The sequence below is a fragment of the Anser brachyrhynchus genome (genome assembly GCF_964034855.1).
Source record: "Anser brachyrhynchus genome assembly, chromosome: 7".
NCBI classification, from domain to species: Eukaryota; Metazoa; Chordata; class Aves; order Anseriformes; family Anatidae; genus Anser; species Anser brachyrhynchus.
Window position 1 is genome coordinate 19,474,313 of NC_137701.1, and position 17,994 is coordinate 19,492,306.

General features: G+C 36.3%; 1 protein-coding gene across 6 annotated transcripts in view; it reads left to right on the forward strand.

The window, feature by feature from the left end:
• The window catches only part of GPR155 (G protein-coupled receptor 155), a 36,807-nt gene extending 19,160 nt beyond the window's left edge, over positions 1–17,647 (forward strand). For 5 of the 6 annotated variants that reach the window (XM_080600819.1, XM_080600823.1, XM_080600820.1 and 2 more), the window contains 13 exons: positions 546–711; positions 1,879–2,034; positions 3,076–3,159; positions 4,461–4,581; positions 5,766–5,850; positions 5,932–6,022; positions 7,140–7,389; positions 8,039–8,140; positions 9,923–10,056; positions 11,291–11,386; positions 12,365–12,429; positions 13,311–13,448; positions 15,602–17,647. In XM_080600819.1, coding sequence (XP_080456945.1) covers positions 546–711; positions 1,879–2,034; positions 3,076–3,159; positions 4,461–4,581; positions 5,766–5,850; positions 5,932–6,022; positions 7,140–7,389; positions 8,039–8,140; positions 9,923–10,056; positions 11,291–11,386; positions 12,365–12,429; positions 13,311–13,448; positions 15,602–15,824 — 1,711 coding nt within the window. In that variant the 3' untranslated portion in view covers positions 15,825–17,647. Of the gene's footprint in view, positions 1–545; positions 712–1,878; positions 2,035–3,075; positions 3,160–4,460; positions 4,582–5,765; positions 5,851–5,931; positions 6,023–7,139; positions 7,390–8,038; positions 8,141–9,922; positions 10,057–11,290; positions 11,387–12,364; positions 12,430–13,310; positions 13,449–15,548 lie in introns of all 6 variants that reach the window. The other variant, XM_080600824.1, reaches the window with a different exon arrangement.
• Positions 17,648–17,994: the final 347 nt, after the last annotated feature.

The following is a 17,994-nucleotide window of genomic DNA, read 5'->3' on the forward strand; positions in this document are numbered from 1 at the left end:
TGATAAATTTTGTAAGAACATGGGAAAAATGAGTGGTTGTTAATATCACCACCCTGCTTTACTGGTGAGCTTATGGAAGCCTGTACAAGACTTACATAGCGAGTCTGTGTGACATCAGGGATATTGCTAAAGGCAATCAGATAAGTATCAATGTGGTTTTTTGTTTGTTTTATTGGGCAAAACTTTCAATATGGGATACTTAAGCTTGCGCCCTTGTTCCATGTCAGACAGTTTACATAAAGGTGGTCTAATATTCGAAGTTGCTGACTGCTTATAGCTGCTTTTACAGTTGAAAATAGTTTTGTTTTTATATTTTTCCTTTTTTAATCTGAAGTTATACAAAGAGTGTTTCTGCACAGTCAGAAAATGTGTTTGGATCTCAGATATTAGTGTCTTTTTTAACATTTCTTGTGTATTTTTTTTAAATTTACCTTGTGATTCAGAATTTTGAAGCAGCTTATAAATGTTGTGGTTCCTTTTCTGAATAGATTCTATTGCTCTGGCTTGAATTACTTTTATTCTTTTTTTCCCCCCTCTCTTTTCAGACTTATGATGCCATTTCTCTGTAGAGAAATGGTAGAACTCCTGGACAAGAGTGACAGCGCAGTCAACCACACCAGTTTATCGAACTATGCATTTCTTTATGGAGTTTTTCCAGCAGCACCTGGTGTCGCAATATTTGCAGCTCAATTTAATATGGAAGTGGGAATTGTATGTAGTTTTCTTCTTCCCAAACTTGTCGTATGGGCTTATCTTTGTTGATGAAATACTTATAAATGAATAAACAGGCTAGTTGAAATTACGTTTCTGTAGTATAGACTCCCCAGATCTCAGGTTTGAACTGTATTGCAAATTTAATAGTTAACCAATGCACTCTTTCCTGGTGTCTCAAGTTTCTTGATGGCACACAGTCTTAAATTAGTCCTCATACTTTTCCTATTCATGAAAATAGTAGGAAGAACTAGGGTAACTTTAAATATAAAGAACTTGCATCTTTGTTTTGTTTTCTTTTTCAAATACCTTATCCTTGTTCTACTGTTTTTGTAGGAAAAACAGGAATGTTGTTACTGATTTCAGTGAGAGCAGTGTTAGGTTGATGCTGAAAACTTGTGGAAGAGCTTGAAGAGCTTGTGCTTTAACTGATTCTCCTGTGTTGTCCTTCAGTTAAACCTTGTGGTAGAAATGCATTTTAAGTAGAAGGTATTAATTAACCTTTTCAACTTAAGATATATACATTAACTCCCCCAGCCCCCCTGACACACACACTCCCCCCCCAACCCCCCCCCCAAACTTGAAGACACTGAAAGTCAAGCATTACAAGGTAGAATTTTGTGCCCAGCAAACTCAGGATATCTGTTTAAAAGAAAAATCTGAAACTTGCACTTCAATCACTGCAAATTCTAGTAAGTGGAAGAACAATGCAAAGCCGAGATAGAAACGATTTAAATGTAAATATATGTTGATACTTCTCATTAATTCATACATATTAGTGTTTACATAATTACATGTTTGCATATTTATTTACGGTGTGAATCTTTACATCCAAAAGTATATTGTGTCATTGTGAATCCACCGCTAGGTTGGAATCATTACTATCCTTGACACCTATGAAAAAGCTCTGTAAGAATTCACAGTGGGGAACTCATGTATTCCTACTATTTCAAAAATTTGTCAAAAGTTTCTTTTTAACTGTATGTATAAAATGGGTACTTCCTGATTTAAATTCTAATTAATCTGTCACAGAAACAACTCAATGACTTGTTTAAAGCTCTATGTTTAAGTCAAAGGTACAATATTGCTAGTTGTTGTATTCATAAAAACAGACTCTTTAACTTGATCTGCTTAATTGTTCATGTTTCTGTTTGATTCCTTTTGCAGATTACCTCAGGCATGGTGATAAGCACGTTTGTGTCTGCACCTATCATGTACGTTTCTGCGTGGCTGTTGACCATTCCGTCAATGGATCCCAACCCGCTGGCATCTGCACTCCAAAATGTTAGCTTTGACATCAGTATTGTCAGCCTTGTTTCTCTGGTAGGTGTTCATAAAGTGAACTACAAAAACACACTGTAATGTCAGGGTAACTTTAGTACATATGCAGCAAATCAAGTCATGATAAGTTGAGACTGACATTTTGTCCTCAGAAGGATGAGGGAGGAGTTGAGTTTAAAAAGCAAATCTTCTTAATTTAGCAATGGGTCAGCTGGAGAGCTGCACAGTGGGGGAAAAAATGGGTAAGTGAATTACAGCACTACTGCAGGGCTTGAGAGTTTGGGATCTGGCCACCTGATATGTAAGGTGCATGTGTGGACAAGCTATCAAGCTGCTCATCTTTAGTTCCTTTTTTTTTTTTTTAATGATTGAGTGGGGTGGAAATAACAGTACTTGTTTACCTCATGGGGAATAATTACATCAAATCACAGTTTAATCACAATATTTAATTTAGCCTTATCTAATGCCTTTCCTAGCAATTCTAGGTGTCTGGCCCTTTTAAAGGATGTTGATATCTCAGATGCTCAATGTGAATTGTATTTTGGCTTCACAAGTGCTATAGATATGTGTATAGGTTTTCTTACTTTAAATAAAAGTTTCCATGTTGGAGAGAGCTGAAAGTTTCTTAAGCTGGTGTCTCACTGAAGTCTTCATATCATAAAAACCGTGCCTCAAGAGAAGCAACATATTAACGTTGTCTCTTGCCATCCCAAGTCATGCTGGGAAAATCAGAAGGGACAGGGTGAAGAGACTCTTAAATTCCACATTGCCAGGCTATTCTATGGTCATTTATGTCCTGGGGAACAGCCAGTCTTCTGCACACTGCAGGCAAACCCTTGGTACTTCCTGGAAATATTTCAGTCTTAAGAGGCAACAATGCATTGGTTTTTCTGGCCCTATATTCTGAGGCATAGGGATTGGCAGCAGATGGTATGGAGCTGACCCTTGTTAGTCATGTTGCTGAGAAACTTGTCAAGAAAATTTATTATATATTTAATTTCACTATAGTTTGCCACAATGCTCATCTTGCATGTTTATTTGTTTTGTGTTAGCCCTAAATTCGATTTATCTTGTCTGTTCCAGATTTGGTCTCTCATTGTTGTTCTTCTGAGTAAGAAATACAAACAGCTTCCTCATATGATTACAACAAATCTACTTGTTGCTCAGGTCAGTAGTAAGAAGATTTTATTTTACATCTTGTTTTTTAACATTTTTGCAAATTTGGTTTCTACAGTGATATCTTTGTCAGGTGAGCAGGGGAATTCAATGACTTGTTTGAACAATTTCTGTGCCTTAGAACATACCCTTGAAGAAAATGACAAAATGACCCTTTGTGCTGCTGGTACAGCTCTCAAAGAGCAGCGTCTCAAACAGAGCTGTAAGCAATCAGAATGGCAAATGGCTTCTGCAATATATTTTTAGCTTTATAAGTTACTGCCAAATAGCATTGAGTGCACTTCCAAGTCAGTTTATGCCAATCTGAAGTCAGCAATGCCATGATCAGCAGCAGTGTGCGTGTCTGACTCTGTGGTGATCTGATTCAATGAGTTAAATAGGAAACTAATCCCAATGCTGGTGTAGCTCCCTGAAGTGACTCACAGAGGGATAAGACAGGTGCCAGTGTTGACACGGGGAAGGGGTGTGGGAATACATGGCTGGTGGCTAGGGAATGGCAAAGTCTAATAGCTCTGACTTGGCTTAATTTTAATTGTTCTCTAAGCTGAGAGAAAACTATAGAGTACGTGTTCCTTTTTTTCTTGAAGCCAACTGTACAACTATTAAATTCAGTGAGTGCAATACATCAGTGTAGTAGATGCTTTCTGGTGCTCTGTAGCTTAAAAAAAAAAAGTAAACTGGGGTTAGAATGTAGAGTCACATTTGGGAAAGAAAATAGTGTGTGAGAGTTGCAGGTACTTCTTGTCGATAACAGCATGAAGTTAGCTTTAATTTAAAAATAATTTGAACCCTTGTATTACTATTTCCATATCATTTCAGCCTATTTTTTCAGATTCCTTCTGTACTAACTCTCATATGATGATGAAAACTTGTATAATTCTTGGCTGAACAAACATCTGTTGTTCTCAGCTTCATTTCTAAATCATTTCAGATAAAGGGTTTGTACTTAATTAAAGATGCAAAGCTTTTGTTATTAAAAGATATATAAAGATTGTTATTTTTTTTCCTAACTTGTCTTACTCCCAGCTTATTGAGCTATATAATTGCTGTCAAAAATAAATAAATAAGAGAGAAAGGAGTGGGGTTACCCCAGTCATTGACATAACTGTAATATTGAGCTTACTGCTGCACTACTTTACTGCTATGATAACCATCTAATTCATAAAATTACACTGCAGTGGATCTGGGGGTGGAGTCTGGAAGCTTATTGTAGTTATACTACACTGTGTTCAATTTTCTTCTGTCATCCTGCTTTCAAAATTCAAATGATGGCATCTTCCCTTTCTTTTCAGTTTATTGCTTGCATTGGAATGGTGATATGGAATTTCATTGTTAAAGAGAAAGACATCACATTGCAGATCCTAGTATTTATATTTCTCTACAGCTCACTTTATAGCACCTACCTGTGGACAGGTATGATTTTTCTAGGCAGAACTAGGTAATGTAATAAAAGACTGATGTACTGAAATAATTTGATTATATTCTTCAGAGTAATTATTCCTTTCACTTGTGTGTAATTCTACAAATATGCACGCTTGTAAGCTGTGCCAGGCTGAAGCTCTAGCAATGCAGGGCAGCAGTCTTGCTGGCTTTAGGTGGGAAAAGGGAGAGGGGAACAAAAAAAACATCTCAGGTATCAAGGCAGAAGCAATTACAAATAGAGTGAATGGTGATCGGTTGCCCTTCAACTAGTCAAAAGCTTACTGTCAATTTTTAAGTAATGCAGAATTAAAGATTTTAAATTATTCAGCATTAAGGAGATTGTAAAACCTTATGCTTAATAAAAAAAAAAAAAGGAAAAACAGAACGAAGGGGCTTTAACACTTCTTTCCTCTGTCAATTGCAGTTTCTAAAAACAATGTGTTCTGCAGGTGTAGATGATTAATGAAGGGAGTATTTGAAGTAGGCAGAGTAGAAAGATGCATCAAGGAACTTGGAGAACCTTACAGGTGTGATTAAAACAGAGACTTAAGGTGTTTAAGAGACTTTGTGTACCATTTGTGAGTCCAGAAGTTTAAAAGTTTAATCCCTGTGGTGTTTTTGTGGCGTAAGTTGTGTTTATGTTTAGCTGAGATAGGTAGCTAATGATTAGTATAGCCTAACATAAATACTAGCTTTGCTTCAACAAGGAGAATATTGCTGAGCTTCTGAGTTGTAAATAGAATAGACAGTCCCAGAAGATATTCCCATTTATAGGTATTTATGTAAAAACATATGAAACTTTTTGGTGAAATTTATCAGTGACTTTATAAAGGACTAATCTGTTTTAACCTTAATAAATTAGTTACTTGTGTCTTAAGTATTCTTATGGCACCTTTTAAATACATGCAAACCTTTCTAAGCATTTATATGTGGAAACAATAAAAAGTGTGGCGGAATTTTTTCAAGTTTTGTTACTCATGGCTTTTTTTAAAGATGGTAGGTATTTCTATTTTACTTTATCAAAATACAACTAGAAAAAATACAATTTTGGAATATTTGAAGTTCTGAGAGGAACACTTTGGTTACTGAACAGGTCACATCATAGAGTGTCTAGTTTCTGTAATTTTCAGTTCCCTTTTTAAGAATAAACAAGGCATTTCTTTCGTTCTTTGTAGGTTTTCTATCTTTCTCTCTCTTTCTGTTGAGGAGGAGAGAAACAGTGAAGATTCCCATTGGGTTTATTATCATAGCTGGATGGGGGTAAGTTAGTACAGATGTTTCCCTGTAGGATTATAGAGAGCATGCTAAATACATTACTTTGTTTGCATTTTGCTCTTTCAGAATCCCAACACTTCTGGTGGGAATCTTGTTAATAGTTGGTGAACATAACAGCACTAGCATTGACTCTGCCTTTTTCTATGGAAAACAGCAGGTATGAATATGTTCTGTCCAAATCTCTTCTGATTTCTGACATACCCAATACGTTACTGAGAAATTGCATTCTCTGCTTGCTTCTTATGTAAGTAGCTTTCAGTCAAAGTGCAGGGTACCATAACAATATCACTATAGAATGCTTACAGATCAGTATAAAAATGTATTTCTGTAATGAAACAGTAGAAAAACTTGTTTGAACAATGACCTTCAAGTTTAGGCAACTATGACTAAGAAAAAGGGAGTAAGCTTCCAAAAGAAAAGGCATAGGAGTGACGGTTAATGAATTGCAAAGTCCTATTCCTGGTGACTAATTTGTAGTCTAGCTTCATAATTATCTAAAATTGTCACCATCCAATAGCTAATTAATGTTTTTAGCCTGTAGTAGATCAGATCTGTATTACACGTGTAGCAGTGACTGCTTGCACTATGCAAGACTTCTCTGCACAATCAGGAGATGAAAGTGCCTGAGCCCGAACTACCATTTTTACCAATAAATAGTTCACCTTCACCAGAGGATGTGAAGTGCGTTAGGGTAGATGTCTCGTTTTCCCTCTGTCTTCCTTACGGAAAGGGAGGCTATGAGTTGCTCAAGATTATTCATGTGGTGTTTCCATAAGTAGCAAAGTAGCTTCACAGTGGACTCTGAGTACTGGTGGCAGATGATTAGAAGGAAAAGTTAATTAATGGGATGGTCCCCACTGGAGAAAGCATGGAAATTAGAGTTGTGCTGGAGGGTGACAAGAGCACATTCCTCTTTGGAATTAAAAGGTACCAAACAGAACTTAAAATGAAACACAAATGACCCTGAGGAGAAAGAAGATAATGATGAGAGGACACATTTGGATTGCAGGAGAAATGGGAGTCCCCATTAAAAACAGGAGAGGAGGAAAAAAAGAAAGGGGGGGGAAGGAAGAGGAGCTGGGTTATTCATGAGAGGAAAATTAGTTTCATGTACTGAGTATTCCTTAAATGCCAGAAGATGCAAGAGCAGTAAATATAGAAAACAGTCTCTTTTCAGATGTCTTTCTTTGTATATTTAGGAAGCTGTAGAGTTATATACGCAACTATTTTCCTTTATTCTGTATTTAGGTGTATTTTCTTTTCTCTCTTAACAGATAATTACCACAGCAGTGATCCTGTTCATCAGTATATTGATGTCAGGCATCTCGCTTATGTGCATGAACAGAAATAGACAAGAATCAAACTATGAGGTACTGAACCCATATTCACCTCGTAGCCAAGCGGAGGAGGTTGAGGTGGAAGGGAATGCGGGGAATCGAGTTTCAGCCACTGTGCCTCAACCTTCTACAGGGTCTTCTGCTCAACCTTCTGTGGCATCTTCTGCACAGCCATCGCCAGAAAGAGGTACAGAAACAAGATTTGTAATAAATGAATAAACAGCTTGGGATACATAAATAAATAAATAAATAAAATACTGTTCCAAATTTAATTCTGACCTGGGAAGGATTGTTGTTAACTTGAAGTGGAAGTAAACTTCAAGTTAGGGTGGAAGAAGATCTAGATACAACTTTCCAAGGAATCTGGGTTATATTTCTGAGAAAGGTTTGATTATCAGTGTAGAGGTGGGGGAAGTGGACAGGAGGGGGGGGAAAAAAAGCGTGTATGTTGTGTTTTTTTTTTAAGTAGTGGTGTCTTGATAAGCATGTGATAAATGCAGTCCAGTGGGTGTCTTAGGACATTTGCCCATTAAACTGTCTCTTTGAAAATAAATTACATGCCTACAGCATTGCTACTCCTTGTTTATGTTTAGCTTTCTTAGTCACTTCCCTTATGTTTCCCTTCTAGCTAAAAGTACCTGTGTTACTTCCATGGTGGTAGTGCTGTGTTAAATATTTCTATATATTTGTAGTGTAACACACATACCCTCTTAGCAAATTGGAAGAATTGCCCACTTTCCCCTTTCAGGTTATTTGTGAGCTGCATAGTGTATATAGTGTTATACTTGGAAAAAAATGTGGTGGTGAAAGAAACTAACTATCGTGTTACTTAATAGGTTGCTGTTCTTGTCAGACAACAAATGGGGAATTACCCTGTGCTAATGAGAGTAAAGCCATGCCAAATGCTGTTGAAAGCAAGGTTCCTTCCATTGAAACAGGTAAAACAGTAGTGTATCCTTGTTTTAGTGTTACAGACTGGAACAGGTTGCCCAGAGAAGTTGTGAATGCCCCAGGAATGGGGCTTTGAGCAACCTAGTCTAGTGAGAGGTGTCGCAGCCCGTGGCAGGAGGGTTGGAACTAGATGATCTTTAAGGTCCCTTCCAATCCAAACCATTCTGTGATTGATACTCCTCCACAACGTTTGCGTGTGTTACACTCACAGTGAAACTATCTGTTCTCTCAACTGTTGTTAAGAACTGCAGTTCTCTCATCTCTACCTAGTTAACTTATATTTCATATTAAATTCAAGTGTTGGTATGTTTGTTGTGATGTTTGTTCTATTCTGTTTGATATTCATTGGGAATTTTTCATTGTTCAAGACGAACAGTTTTGTATGCATTTGGTTGGTTTTTGTTTTTTGGGGGGGGTGATAGTTTGTTTTTTGGGGTGTTGTTTTTAAACTTCTGTGCTACTTCAGTCCTACTTTGCCTCAATTTTAGCAGTTTTTGATTTAAGCGTACTTTGTACATACTCATATTCACATCTCATCCCCCCTCCCCAAAAAAAAAAAGTCCATTAAATTCTTTATTATAATCATGCACAGGTTTTGAATAAGAAACTTGAGATCTAGAGAAGCAAGTACTACAGACTAGATCAAATGTCCGTGCTGCTGTATTATCCATGTCTAGGGGAGAGATGTGGAGAAAATTGACGAAGGGGGCCTTAGGAATCACTGAAATAGAAAAATGGATCAAAGTTGTCTGTTCAGCACCTGCTGGAAAATTACATGCTCAGCCTGTTCTCATCATACATCACTTGCCCTGCAGACAACTTTCATTGTTGAAACCTTTCCTTTTTTTTTCCGTGTTATTTTTTTCCATCCTTAACAAGGGAGTTCTTATCCATATGTATTTTGGTTTTTTTTGCATGCAGCATAACCTTCAAAAAGTCTAAATATTTCATGCTGAAACATACTTAGCTTTATCTCCTTTCACCATATGTAGCTTTCTACATATTGCCAGCTATTATTCTGTGATGTGATTCAGACAAGCATCGTAAGAATGTCTTCCAGTGACAGGGAAAGCGAGTTTAATTTTCTTATCCTGAAGGATAAGAAATCATATCTTATGATTGAGTGGGATTTTCTTCTGCCTACTGAGTGAACACTTCAAAACTGTAAATCACTAAAAGCAAATTGTAATGGATACACTTGTGTAACTTGCTGCAATAATTACTAATCCTTCTGCTATCTCATTGAACTATGACAGGTATCTGGCCCAAATTCTTAGTTATGTCCTTGCCAGGAGGTTTTTCACTGCCATCTAGAGGATGATGCTCAGAATTCCTGAGAACTCTGTAGCTATCTCAAGATATAGTGACACTGAGATACAGAGTAAAAACATCACAGCTGACGGTATACCTAAAATACTTATTCCAGAAATTAATTCTAGGTTTCAAAACTGTCCTGAGAAATTGTTATTTTTTTTTTATCCCTAATAGTAATTTCTACATTTTAACCACACTTTGTATTTGCATTAAAGCTTAGAAGGAAGAGATCTGTTGTAAAAAGTTTCCTCATTTTAGGAGCATGTGTAAACTGTTCTATTTGGGAATAGATGTCTGAACTGGTTGTTGTCAAAGCTAATATTAACTTTGTGTGCAGGACTTCAATACAGATACTTATTAATGTAACTTACTACGTTAAATTATAAGTTTTCTCCCGGATTTAGAGATGCTTTGTAAGTTAAAAGCCTAATGAAAATTTATGGTTTGTTTTTCAGCTGATCAGTGTGTGAGTCATTGCAGTGCTCGAACCTGTGTACTGGCTCAGGAAGAACAGCTTCTACAGACTGGAGACAAACAGTTGGCCAGACACGTGCTGCTGTGTTTACTTCTTGTTGTTGGCTTGTTTGCTGTAAATACTTTTTATCTCCCTGTTGTTTGAAGTAGAATGATTTTTAGGAAAGCCATGTAGACAGTCCAGTAGAAAATCTTCCAATTCCTTATTTTTTGTGGTAATATATTTAATAAGGAGGCTTTATTTCAGTGTCTTGTTTTAAGGAGTATATGATAAGATTAATTTTTCCATGCTACACAATAAATTAAAGGCAATTTGAGGCTAACGGTGTTAGTGAGCAAGTCTCACTGGAAAACCCTAAAGGTACAAGGAAAAAAAAATTGAATCATATTATTGGATAATTAATTCTTCACCACCACCTCTCTTCCCATTTTGCTCAAGAGCTAGTCTTTTTCCCTAGATATTAATTAAAACTATAAAACGAATTCTACTTCTGAAGGAGACTGTACAAAAATTTTTCCATTTGATTTTGCTAGAATTTGGAAATTGTACTTCTTTGAGGTGTTTTTAGTAATGAAGATAATGTAAGACATTATTTGAAATGGAAGAGTGCTGTTCTGTTGCTTTTAGTGATTTGGGGATAAGGTAACCAAGTTGGTAATGTGTATTAAATGGGGAAAAAAAAAAGTTTTCCCTCTCAAACTTTCTGTATCAAATATTCCATTGCAATATATTTTACATCTATGTAAAAGAGGTGTCCCAAATTTTGGCCTCTATTTTAGTTGTATCTGAATGAATACTTACATACTATGAAATAATACTAATTCATTAACCTTTACACCCAAAGGGGTTAAATTTGGTGGTTTTTTGTTGTTGGTTTTTTTCCTTTTATCAGGCATCTAAAATAGCTGAAGTGGTATGTGCTTCAGCTTAACACAATCTTAACTATGTAGAAAATATTTAGAAAGTACTGGACTCGGCTAAACAGGCCTGAAGACAAATATTGCAAATCTGTCTGGGCTAATATTGTCTGTGTTAGCTTGAATACCTAAGTATGCTTAAACCAAGTTCCTTATGTAAACGTGAAGAGGCAGGACCTCTACACTGGTATGTTTTCCATTATTTTTTTTAAAACATACGAGCTCTTTTTATTTTTTTCATCTAATAAGCCTAACTAAAATGATGTTCTAAGGTGTTTATGCCCTCTTTTTATCTGAATTATTTGTTGAATAAAGGTAGTGAATGTTGTAAGAATCTATTACCATGTGAAGACTAAGAAAGTACTTTTTTATTTTTTTTAACAGGCTTGGTGGTTTTGTTGTTTGATTGTTGTTTTTTGTTCTCTTAACAGAATCTTTCCAGTTGTTTATGGTGGCTGTTCAACCAAGAGCCTGGAAGGCTATATGTGGAATTGCAGTTCTTTTGTGCTGTGTTTAATTTTGGTCAGGTAGTTATCAATGTTAATTCTGAAAATTACTTTGATAGGCATTGCAACTCATGCTATTACAAGCACTGTAAGATGAAGTCCTCAAGTAATGCTGAAGACAGCAGTTCATGTTGTTTAGCCTTTTTTTCTGAGCTTTTTCATTTCCTTTGATAGCTTTCTTATCATAATGAAATTGTTTCATGTGCGTGCACGCTTTCAAATGTACAAATGGCAACGCAGTGCCAAATGCCCATAGAGACTGAGGAGGATTTTAGCCTTATTTGTACCAAAAAGTTTCACCAGCTTCTGTAGAATTGCACCAGTATAACTGAATACGTGCAAGATAGCTACATGGATACTTTACCTATAAAGCTTTAAGTAATTATCTCTTCAGTTTCATTAACTAATACCTGTCAATTAGATGTATAAATGTTCCAGCTGAAAATAGTCTATTTCACATGCAAACTGATACAAGTTAGCTTTGTTACCTATGAAGGTGAAAGCAAGGCAGTATTAATACACTTACCAGAGTAATGTTTTATAAATCAGTGGACAGGTGTGCCTCTGAGAAGCAGTGCAGTGTCAAGTAACGATATACTAGCTTTTATACAAAAGCAGTGTAGAAAAATGAATTAACAGGAGAGCATTCTAGCATGTAAATTGTAATCAGTTAAGTCATTTCTTTGCTAATGTCAAGGAAAGTCAGATTTAAATAACTGGCTATGTAAGGATACAGACATTTTGTTTATCAGATAGCATGTCACAGCATTAGGTTTATTGAACTGTTTCTTTGACAGAGTGTTATATGTTAATCTGTCTTTTTAAGGACCAAATGAAAAATCAAAGCAGAAACAAAATGAATTTTAAGTAGTGTCTAGGGAAGAGAGATACCTTTCACTTGTGTTTTGGCAATGAGTTTTTAACATTTTCTTTCAGTTATTGAGAAACCAAACGTTTTTGCTTTATCTTCCTTTTTTCTTTTTTGCATTTTTCCTCTAGGGTTTCATTTCCTTTGGTATTTTTGGCTTAGATAAGCATTTAATCATTCTGCCATTCAAGCGAAGGTAAGTAGAAAATTTACATTTATGCCTATAAACTTAATTATTAACACTAATCATTTTTAAGGGGCTGTGAGTGTTTAGTGCCATAGCATTCAATTTCCTATTTGTTTTATTTTTCAAATTTCTTTTTGTTCCCAGTTGTGGTGAGTTAATTGCAGTTCACCATGATTCACCAGATTTTACTGCTGCCCTAAAGACACTTGCACAGACAAAAATCTCACTGTCTCCCTATAGACAAAATCCTTGTCTAATGATGGTGAAGCATGTGATTAGGTGACTGAGGTGATGGATCTTCAGAAATAATTTCAACTGATAAATAACTTAGATGTGAGCACTGAAACAGATTCTGTCATCACTGTTTTAAAATCCTGTTAGCTCATACAGGTTCTTTGTGCAAATGGAGATTTTCATTGGTACCTCGCTGTAGAGGAGTACAAAGCAATGTTTGTCTTACAGCTGTCTGGGTGCAGTGTGAATCCAGCAGCTAAAGCTGGCTCCCAACTACTCTCTGTCTGTCCTTCTACCTGAGCCCAGCATAAAACCTTTCAGTGTCCAAAAGGCGCATGAGTATATGGGCCTGGAACATAAGTCCTATGAGGAGCAGCTGAGGGAACTGAGGTTGTTTAGTCTGGAGAAGAGAAGAGGAGGCTCAGGGGAGACCTTATTGCTCTCTACAGCTGCCTGAAAGGGAGTTGTGGCGAGCTGGGGGTTGGCCTCTTCTCACAGATAACCAGCAGTAGGACTAGAGGAAACGGCCTCCAGTTGTGCCAGGGGAGGTTTAGGTTGGAAATTAGAAGACCTTTCTTCTTTGCAGTCTCCTTAAAAGTACCTTTGTTTGATGTTTTTTTTGATCCTTCCCCCCCCCCCCCCCCCCCCCGCTGCAGACTTGAATTTCTCTTGGGAGGTAGAGAAGCAGCAGAGCATACAGATCCCACTCTACCCGAGGAAATCAGGATGACCTGTCAACAGTTTGTTCGTTATCATAGAGATCACTGTGTCAAAAGCATTGTCAAAGGCAGAAGGTAAGGTTTTCATCCTGCACATATAACTGTTATGAAAGGTCATATCTCACCTTTTGGAAATAATGAAATGCAGTATAGTCATTCTTTGGGTGATGTCTGTTGTGGAATATTTACAGAAACATTGAGGTGAGGATTAAGAATTTAGTAATATTTAGAAAAATATTTCCAGTCTAAAACAGAAACATAGAGGTACAAATTACCATGTTATCCCATCTAGGTTTTATAGTATCAAAAGTTTTGTAACATGTCTTGAAGACTTGGCCCCAGTTCTTTCATTTACTAGGAGCTTAGGAGACAAAATCTTTCTGAAGAAGTGCATATGACAATGCCTGTAATAGTGTGTATGTCCATGACTTTTTGTCAAACTTCAGATGCTTCATTTGTTTTTTGTGATTAAGGTGTTGGTATTTATGTTACAGAGTTTACTAATAGATATTGCAAGAGGTAAAACCATTGTAATAAAGGCCACTCACTATGTGCGATTATAACATTTTTAGAACACTTACATCTTTGAATTCATACAATTTGTTTTGTTCATGCCTCTCATGAGACCTGAACCTCAATTTATGAGATCGCCAAAGCTTGCAGACACAAATTATGATACCTGAATTGAAGACTATGTATTCAGGTATTTGGAGGTAGATGAGAAGTGCCAACAGAAAAAGCCGGAACAAGAAAAAGATTCTGTCTGCCTTTGTACATTTACTGTATGAAATAGAAATAGGAAGAATTGTTTGAACAAGACACTTTCACTTTTCATGGTATGGGAACTTTCTAGTAGGACTAGTTTGGGGTGGGGGACAGTTCTTTAAATGGTCAGATAAACTCAGAACACATTCCAGAACGGTTTTTTGGCAGCACTGGCTATTTTGGATCATGATTTCATTCAGTCTCCCCAGAAATCAGTAATGTTCCGTAAGAAATAAATCCAGGGAACCTCGCTAATTTAGGAAAAAATGAACTATGGCAGTTCAAAGACTTGTCAAACAAAAAAGAAGTATCAGAAAATGTTTTAGAATAGGACAGGTTTTATAGCTGTGTTTCCTCTGCTTCTGCTGTTTTTGTAGTTTCTTGGGCTTTAGGCTGTTCATTTGGTTGTTTTTAGTGCTGTTTGTTTGTTTAATTATATATCATCTGAGAATACATCAAAATCTGACATTCATTGCTTTGTTGTTTTAATATTATGTTTGTGCAGAACTAGCTTCATGTCTTCTTTCTCCTTGTGGTTTAAAACAAAGTACTTATTATATTCACCTAACTTAATTCTATCCTCTTCAATTTAAATATGCTGTAACTGAGACCTTGCGATCATGGATTTTTATTTTCGTTTTTATTTCTCTGCTAAGATACTAACACATGCTCTATGTTACTGCTGCTTTTATCTTAGGGGAAAAAAAAAAGGAAAAACACGTTTTTTCTCTATTTTTTTATCTTGTATATTTATTAATCATCTTCAAAAACCCTGTGCTTGGTTTCTATAGAGCAGATCTTAGATAAGCAGAAACATTCATTGCTGCAGGTAAATTTCTGAATGGTATTTTTACTGCAGCTAGCTAGATGCTAATGGAATTGCTTCATAAATATGTAAAAGAAAGTTAGTTTAGTCCTCTTGTAAATGTTTCATTTATTCTTAGTACTGCCTGTTGTAATAAATATTTAACCAGATATGCAAGTTAAATGGCTTTTGTTTACAATATATGTAAGTAGTTAATGTCTGCTTAAAGCTGTAGAGAAATTATAAAACAGCATTAAAGTTCAGATTGAGGTCCTGCTGCTGCAGGCACTCAGCACTCAAATCATATTTAGTTGCAGAAATGGTCATGCTAATGAGTACATGGGAAGTAAGTATCCAATAAATAGATTCGCATTGTGTGTGTTTGTAGGAAAGCTGCTGCTTGTGTTCATTGAAGTTTATTTGCAGAGACCTAAAATAACAGTACGTAAATTTTGCTTCTCATTGAATTGTCTGTAGGAGAAGGTAGTGAACGTTGGCATGTCCCTAAAATGCAAAACTTGCAAATTCTCTGCTAACATGCTCTTAACTATCATGATGTCTTTCCTTGTTTCCTGCTATTTTTCCTTGCCTTTTCCATCGTGCAGTGGTGATACCAGATTTACAGAACATGTGGGTGAATCATTCCTTTGACATACAGGTGTGGTGCAAAGATCTCCACTGGCATCTTCTTTGGCTGTGACCTGGTGAACTGGCTCATCCAAGTTGGCCTTGCCTCTGACCGTGGTGAAGCTGTGATGTATGGAGACAGACTGATGAAAGGAGGCGTCATCCAGCACATTACGAATGAATTTGAATTTCGGGATGAATATTTGTATTACCGCTTTATTCCTAAGAGATCAACTACAGCTGAGAGCCAATGACCTGAGTGTGTAGACGGAGGATGGGCAGGTGGGAGTAAATGTGACCATCTCGTCTGCATTTGCCACCGCACCTGGAAGTGTCCCTTTCTCAGGGCTCCTAGGGAGTTGTGTCATGCTCTCTTGTGAAGTTACAAAATGTGGTTCTACTTGTGTCTATTTTGAAGAAAATAGTAGCAAGTGATACTCTCAGTGAGTGTTGGAGCCAGAATGCAGCTAGAACAAAACAAGGTACTCTGGATTTAGAGCATTTTCTCCATTTTCAGCAAAACAAACAGTAAAATTATGTGTGTCACTGATGTTTTTATACCTGCACTGTAACAGCAGCTTTAGTGACTGGTTCCACAATCAGGGGAAAAAAAAAAAACAAAACACGTGAATGAGAGGAATATTTTATGTTGCCATTTGTTTTCAGTATTTCAGTGTGATTTAAGGTCAGGCTTCCCACTGACTTCACAGAAATAGGATTTTTTTTCTGTCATACCCCAGTTTTTACTACTGTATTATACTCTTGTATAACACCAGATTTTTTTTTTTCTGGCTGTTTTTTACCTTGGATGAGGCATTTTTTTTCCTCCCTTAAAGATAAAGTCCTCCACTCATGACAGTAGAATTGTTGTGAAGATGATTACGATGTAAGAGGATTAACGCTGAGGAAACAGAGTGGGGGGGAAAAAAGGTTTTGCACAAAAATACCATGAAAACATATATAAAAATAAACAATAATAATAACCATCACTTCACATACTAGGAAGCAATATAATGGATTTTATATATCTAAACAATTGGTTCTGAAGTTTTGCCTTTTGGCAGTAATAACAGCTTTGTCAAGATTTGAGTTTTACCTTCTGAAATAAGCCTTTCCATTTTAATTCAGAAGTGCAAGCCTCAAAGAAAGAAGTTATGGAAGCCCTGGATACCTGTGCAAGTTACAACCAAAAATTGTATCAAATTACAAAACTTCTAAATGACATGCAGTGACTTCTAAATCTATTCTATAAACAATTGTAACAGAACATCAAAGCTGGGCTTTAGAAAAACTAAAGACCTTAAAATGTTGTTGTTGAGCGTGTAACAAAGTTTCCTAGTAAGTCTGAGTATCCCTGTGTGACATTGCTACTTCAGTGTCATTCAGTGTTCCGTGCACTGAAAGCACAATCCGAGAATCCCTACATCTGCCAGCGTACTTCTGAAAAAGTTGAAGACAAACCATAGTATTTGACAGCCATTACGCTGCCCCTCTAAATTGTAAGAATGGCATTTGTTTGTCTTTGTAAAATATTACCTAATGAAGGGAAAGAACACAGGTATTTGGGGGAAAAAAAAGCTTATCTGGAACAGTCAAGCATTTGAACAACTCTTCTCATCCTTTTTTAAAAAAGTGTTGTTTTTTTAAAAATACATAGATTTTATTACAACTACTTATGCGTCTACTTTGTATTAAGAATTAAAACTGATTTTAGCAGCATAAACTGCTGTTCAGGAAACAGTCATTTTATGGTAGCTATAACTCCATGCAAGACTTATATTGGAAAAATAATTCTTTTTACTGTCAGTCTCATTGCACATCTGCAGTCTGCACTGAAACATAGCTACATATGTCTACTATACAAGCTGACATTTTAATGTTTTCCAACAACAAAATAATTGATATTTGTATCAGGCTGCGGCCACAAAGAAAATGATAGCTTATTTCCATTACAATTGCTGAAGACAGCTACATCAGATATTTTGGAATAATTAAATATACGTGGCTTAAGAGTAGAAGCTGTGAGTATGTCTGGCTTCTAAATACTGCAACTTATCAATAAATCTATTATTTGATTTCAGAGTTCTGAGTTTTGGTGTGATACAAGAAGTGGGAGGGTTACATGTGTGTGTCAAGTTTTATAAGAAATATGTCTGAGAAGTTTGTTAAAGTGGCTCTTGGATTTCAAATTTTGCTATATCTTAAATCCATTCTTGATGCTTTTTAAGTATGTAGAGGATTTGTTAATGGATGCCCACCAGTTTTCTTCTAACAGCCTGCCTGCTACTTATACCAGCAAGGAGCTAATTCAGATCTTTAGGAATATTTTACATTAACCTCTCCTTACCAAATATTTATTTTTGAAGATCCTTCAGCTGTTGAAAAAGTTGCTCTTAGTTCAGTTTTATGCTCCAAAACAGAGTC